This window comes from Hydractinia symbiolongicarpus, chromosome 6 (genome assembly GCF_029227915.1).
Source record: "Hydractinia symbiolongicarpus strain clone_291-10 chromosome 6, HSymV2.1, whole genome shotgun sequence".
Taxonomy (NCBI): Eukaryota; Metazoa; Cnidaria; class Hydrozoa; order Anthoathecata; family Hydractiniidae; genus Hydractinia; species Hydractinia symbiolongicarpus.
The window spans coordinates 21,823,320-21,829,319 of NC_079880.1; the positions used below are offsets into that span (position 1 = coordinate 21,823,320).

The following is a 6,000-nucleotide window of genomic DNA, read 5'->3' on the forward strand; positions in this document are numbered from 1 at the left end:
TTGGAGTAGGTCTGTGCATGTGCGGTTAAGTTTATTGGTCTTTCTATAAAAAATTCTGTGCAGTCGTTAATGGAAATGCAGTTCTTAAAACTTTTAAATGAAGGTGGTAAATTTGAGGGCATTGCATCGTTATCTGGCCAAACTTTGAAACTTCTAAGCTTTAAGACCAAGGGTTGTATCTAATTGCGAAATATTTTAGAAATATTCCATTCACTGATTCCAAATCTTAAGCTTATGTCACGGTTCATTAACCCAAGGTTAAGTTTCATTAGGACTATCATCAGGTGTTCTTCATAACTAAGATTTCAATATTCTCCTTAATCAAGTTTTCTGGTAATCCTTTTGCCATATGATTTTGGATTTTCTTTAAATTTAGAATAAAAAGAGAGAAGACTTTGTATTGCATCACTTCTTCCATAACCAATGAAGTGTTTTGGAGTAAGTAGCTGCTTAACTTTGTTTTTCCGGATATCAACATGTCTTTGCTTGATGTGAGGATTGAGATCTTTGTTGAAATCCTTTATGCTCCCTTCCAGCAGATGCATTTGTTGACGATTCATGCCAGCATTACGTAAAAACTGGATAAAGAAACCTAACGATGTAAATCTGGATCGCAGAGTACTAGCTTGCACGCCAGATGTTTTACCAATCATTTTAAGCGATGGATAGTGGTAAAAATCGCGAAATAAATGGATGTTCGTAAAGGTATGGCTTGGGAACATTTTCATATCTTCAGAAAAGACATGCCACATCGCAGCAACCTGATTTCTATGTTGTTGCGCTACATTTTTGTTATCTGTGTCTGGTCCCATTGAACAAGCCATGCTCTCCTGAAAGGCATTGAGCAAATCGTCAGAGTTTTCATAAAAGATCAAAAAATAATCTTCTTCCTTAATTTTCCACTTATCACGCTCATTTTGTGATAACCGAATAGCATTAGGTGGAAGGTAGCTCTGATCGATTGTCCTTAATGGCTTTAATTTCTCAGGGGCCGATCTGCGCACAAATTCCTCTGTCTCTCCTTCTCTTGTGTCTTCGTTGACCTTCTCTTTACCCTTTTCTTGGTTTCCTGAATGATCAACTTCTGCCATCGAAGATTTGAAGCTAACTTTCCAACATGCTGCCCGTGATTCGCTTAAATTGCGTTTTCGCTCTTTTTCACTTAAGTTTCGATGTCTTTTGTGATGTTCTAGGTGATGATCGAAACGCAAAAACCACTCTGAGCACTCATCACAACGTAAAGGTAAAGGTGCCTTATGCTTATCCGATCTGCACCAAAGAAAAAAAAACTCTAAGTTCGCTTTGCTTTAATTTTGCATCGGTTATGCTAGACTTGTGCTTCATGATTAAATGTCTACTAAGCTTGTCCTTTATAAATATTTTACATTCAGGACATTTGTACACATAACTTCTCCGCTCGCCACAAGTGACTTTCCTCCACCACGTCGATACCACCCAAAAATTCCTTCATTAAATCTTTAACCTTTTTTTCCTTTTTCTCAACACTTCTTTGCAGTCTCAATTTAGTAACAGACGATTTGATTTTTTTAAAACGTTTTTTAAAATTTTCTTGTGTTTTTCTTTGTTTTTTTACCACCGAAAATCCTCTTTCTGCTGCCATTTCAGCTTTTCGCATCATCCCTTCATTTTTAAACGAAGCCTGTAGGGAAAATTGCAATACGATCTAAAAAACTTGACAACGATTTTAAACCCTATTTGCTATGAGTAACTTAAGTGAATTAGGTCAGGAAAATCGTAAACTTCAATCAACTTTAATTTAGAAAACGTTTTATAATCTGGCTAATCGAATTCTTAACAAAATGTCTTTCCTTAAGGAAGGGTTAACGCAAAAAACACTTCTTACATTCTCGTCAAAGGTGTTTCCTGCATTATACCAGTCCAAGTCTTCTTCATCAGACGATTCTTCATCTGGTACACAGTCCTTTTCCGGTACATATCGTCGCTTTTGAGCACGGGCGTAATTCCATGCATCTCTTGCCGAAACATATCCCCTTTTTAGATTCTTCTTCTAGATAAAAAAAGCAATTTTGGCGTCGTTGTACAACATGGACAGTAAATTTTGTTTAACATTTACCTATGGACAAAACACTTTTTTTAACTTTTACCTTATTCAATGTTTGGCCGTCAACCTTACTTGCATCGTCATCATTTTCAGATTGTACAACATTGTCACTCAAGTCAGATTGCTGTAAGTAAATTTGTATTGATACATATAAAAAGAATCAATATAAAAAAGTAACTTTGGATCAAATTTTCTTAACAGTTTAAAAGGCAGCTGAAAAAGTCACAAATTAAGAATATCAAGAACAAGAGCGATGATAAAAAAATAAAATAAAAATAAAAGAAAATATGCATACTTCAATGTCAATAGAATTTTCTTTTGCAACCATCGTGTCTTTCGCCGCAACTTCATGTTCCTGTTTAGGCGGCTATAATTGCGAAGCATGAAAATTATAGTCCGGAGTTTATAAGTATTAAGTTACCAAGTCTAAATCAGCCCCTCCTTACAGTTTTAATGGAGGAAGTACTGAATAGAGAAATAAGGCTACCTTAAAGATAATAAATGGAAAATTAGAACCTACCCATTGTTTGAAAAATCCAGGCTCAGTAATATCTAAAATGTTTTTACATACTTAAGCTTTGGGCAAAACTATTTTATAATAGGGACCAAAACGTATAGAAAAATACTAGAGGCATACATTACATACCCTACATACATACATACCCATGTCTAAAATACTGCAACAGTTTTTCTCCGAAGGAGTATACTCTTTCTCCCAAACAGGATCCTTTTCTATCTCAAGTGAACATAACTTGCTTAAATTCCTCAATTGTACAAAACGTGACCCTGTTTAAATCGAAATAAAAGTAAAAAGAATCTTGTAAATTTTAAATTAAATAAATCTTCACCTTTCTCTATATTTGTAATTGCATCCATGTAGACAAGATAAGTTTTGAAAAATCTGTTTGGGAAAGACCATATAGTAAGCATAACTTTTCTCCTAAAATATCACTTACATTCCTGTGGAAAGGGTTCCTCTAGTTTGGAAAATTTCATTATAAGAGATTTATCTTTTAAACAACCATAACCGTCTTCTACTTTGATGAAAAATAGATTTTTGATCAATATAATGTCACCAATAAAAATTTCGGCCAAGATTCTTTGGCCCATGACATCGATTTTAACTACTTCATCACTAGTTTGGTCACGAAGCTTTATCATCCCCAAGCCCTGGCACTCTTCTTGAAAAGATTCTGTTTCTGAATGAAATTCTTTTGTAGTTATCTTATCTACCACTACACCCAAAATGTTACATTTTGCATATTGTCTTTTAAAAGCCTTCTTTAAAGGGACTATAATGGGACGTTTTCCTTTCTTAACATTGACACCCTGTAAGATATAATACATGTGAAAACACATAATATAATCTCTAACGTTTTTTACCATTCACATAAAATAACCAAAAAATAAATATTATGAAATAAATTTCTTTAATATATAGACCATCACTTACGTCAATTTCTTTTTCCTCGTTGGCTCCAGAGTCTTCATTTTGCGTTTGGCTTCTAGAACTATCCCCTTTGTTGTATTTACTCCCGTTTAATTCTTCTGCTGTCACCTCTATACTTTCCTGTGATCTATCTAGATTTTCCTTTTCATCTCGCGATTCCAGTTTGTCTATAACAGTAGAATTAATAAAAAAATGTATAACTATCCGCACTAAATTAAAGATAATCTAAAACAATTTTGAGACAATGAAAAGTTGTTTACCAAAGAATCTTTGACGCTTTTTGCAACTATTTAAAACCATTTCTTTAAATGTAGTTGCACTATCGTCTTAAACATTAGAGACATATTAGATCGTAATATGGCATCAAGCGTATGTCAGCAGTTTGAAAAGAGAGAAAATAACAATATATTAAATATAGCATATTAGTACACACCAATTTCCTCTAAATCCCTTTTCCTACAAAAAGAAGAATAAAAATAAAAATAGCAAAAAGGAAAACATACTTTCAAAACCTATACAATAAATAATATATGCTTACTCTAATTTTTTCAAATATGCAAGTAATATCTGGAATGCCTAAATGTAACTTCCATTTATTATGTAATTTACGTTTTGTAAACACATTGATAAATTATTCAAGGTAATTGAATAATAAACTTACTTCTGAGCGAGTTATCTTTTTGACTTTGGCATACATTAATATAACTGCTTCCTTTATTAAAACCTTTGTTACATAGTCAATATGCTAAAAAAGGATTGTCTCATGTAACAAGTATAGTTTGCTACTTGGATATTTCTGAAATCTATTCATAGTCAAACAATTAATAACTACAAAAAATAAACTTTGTTTCTCAAGCAAGAAGTCACAATGTTACATTCTTACCGTTGTATAAGTTGAACTCGTGATCTTGATAATGCTTCCTATTCTTTTTTGACTTACTAAATCTTCAAAAATTGCAACTCCCAAACTCTCTAGCATTGAAAACATGTTGGATTTAGGCGCAAATGATATTGAATACTGCTACAGTACTGTCAAAGTTATTTGTCCATTATGCATTTAATACTTGGCTTGGCCATTAAAAGTCAATCAACACTTTTAAATATTCTGAAATTTCAATGAAAATAAGACACTTGCATAATAACCTGCATACTCTTTAATTAGTTTGAAAAATATTTAGTGTCTTTTATACACAGTTTGACTGTAGTCCAAACTTAAGTCTAAAGTCAAAATTATATTTACTTCTGTTGTTGCCACCTTTCTTATACTGTTCGTGTAGTTCTGAGTATATCTAAAATTTACACAGACATACAATTAAACATTACCTCATCCGAAGGTCAGTTAATTTTGCAATTGTGGTCAAGATTTGAAAAAGCTGAATGTCAACACTATTTTTGAAAATTGATCTGTACATTTCGCAAATATAATAAGATCTTGGTTAGAAAATTGTTAATTTAGAATTACAAAACAGTAGAAATCAATTTCTGATTTATATAGCTACATTTCAAGCATCTGTGAAAATGTTAGAATTTTTGGACTGTTTTTGAACTGACCCTTCCCTTACAAATTTTTTGAAACTTTTAAAGTATACACATTGATAAAAAGATTTTATATATAAGTGTTATAGAACTGCCAAAAAAACGTTTTCTATATATACTTGTCCATTAAAAATTCCATTTAGTTCATTTCCTTTCACAACATCCTTAATATCCTCATAAGACACCTTGCATAAATCTAAAAAGATACAGTAATATAAAAAACACTAAAACAGAACACAACTCATATTATGTCTCTTTATTTTTTCACGAACATAACGCAGGTATTGTAATTGTTAGCCGTAAAGAAAAAATCACAATGAGAGGATATGTGAGCTCTTTGGATGTTTTGTAAAATCATAATTAGTATTAACTTGAACATTTTTGCAAATATTTGCCGTAAATAAACAAGAAGTTTTGCTTTTAAAGATGAAACTTTTAATAGTAGGGTTGTAGATTTAAAGGCGCGTACTCACCCTGTAGGCAACTTTCTTTGAGCCACCTATTTTATTGTAAAAATTGAAAGATATACATGAGAAAACATTACCCAGAAAATTTTATTGAAAACTGACAACCAGAACATGTTCAAGTGTTTCATAAAAATGGCAAACTCACCCCAATTTCTCTTCGCCTACAGAACGGCCATTACATTTCATTGCACGAATCTTGCGATAATAAACGCACAGCAAAATCAATTCATACCATTACAGAAAAAATAATGAATGAGGGAGAGCATCTGCATTTACATAATATGACTAACCTGCCCCAACATCTCCAAAATCTATGTCCATTGTATTGTGTTTACAGCTACTCAAAGCAATATTTGACTATATATCTATTGTATAGCTATTAGACAAGCCACTTCAATAAACATAAATGTGTAAATAAAGGAATAAAAACATAAAAGGACTAGAAGATTTGATGTCACTGACAA

At 32.2% G+C, this 6,000-nt stretch overlaps 2 protein-coding genes across 2 annotated transcripts; both read right to left on the bottom strand.

Annotated features, from left to right (window-relative positions):
- Nucleotides 1-1,371: 1,371 nt before the first annotated feature.
- LOC130647574 (uncharacterized) lies at nucleotides 1,372-2,644 on the bottom strand. Its single transcript, XM_057453484.1, has 5 exons — nucleotides 2,604-2,644; nucleotides 2,379-2,450; nucleotides 2,127-2,207; nucleotides 1,865-2,029; nucleotides 1,372-1,660 (listed from the first exon to the last, which is right to left on the bottom strand). Exons 2-5 carry the CDS (start codon nucleotides 2,409-2,411, stop codon nucleotides 1,388-1,390), a joined length of 552 nt encoding a protein of 183 aa, XP_057309467.1. The 5' UTR covers nucleotides 2,412-2,450; nucleotides 2,604-2,644; the 3' UTR covers nucleotides 1,372-1,387.
- On the bottom strand, nucleotides 2,025-5,315 carry LOC130647573 (uncharacterized). Its single transcript, XM_057453483.1, has 8 exons — nucleotides 4,417-5,315; nucleotides 4,195-4,278; nucleotides 4,072-4,109; nucleotides 3,967-3,989; nucleotides 3,794-3,859; nucleotides 3,537-3,700; nucleotides 3,040-3,412; nucleotides 2,025-2,869 (listed from the first exon to the last, which is right to left on the bottom strand). The coding sequence occupies exons 1-8, from the start codon at nucleotides 4,519-4,521 to the stop codon at nucleotides 2,709-2,711; spliced, it is 1,014 nt and encodes a 337-aa protein (XP_057309466.1). The 5' UTR covers nucleotides 4,522-5,315; the 3' UTR covers nucleotides 2,025-2,708.
- Between the last annotated feature and the right edge of the window lie 685 nt (nucleotides 5,316-6,000).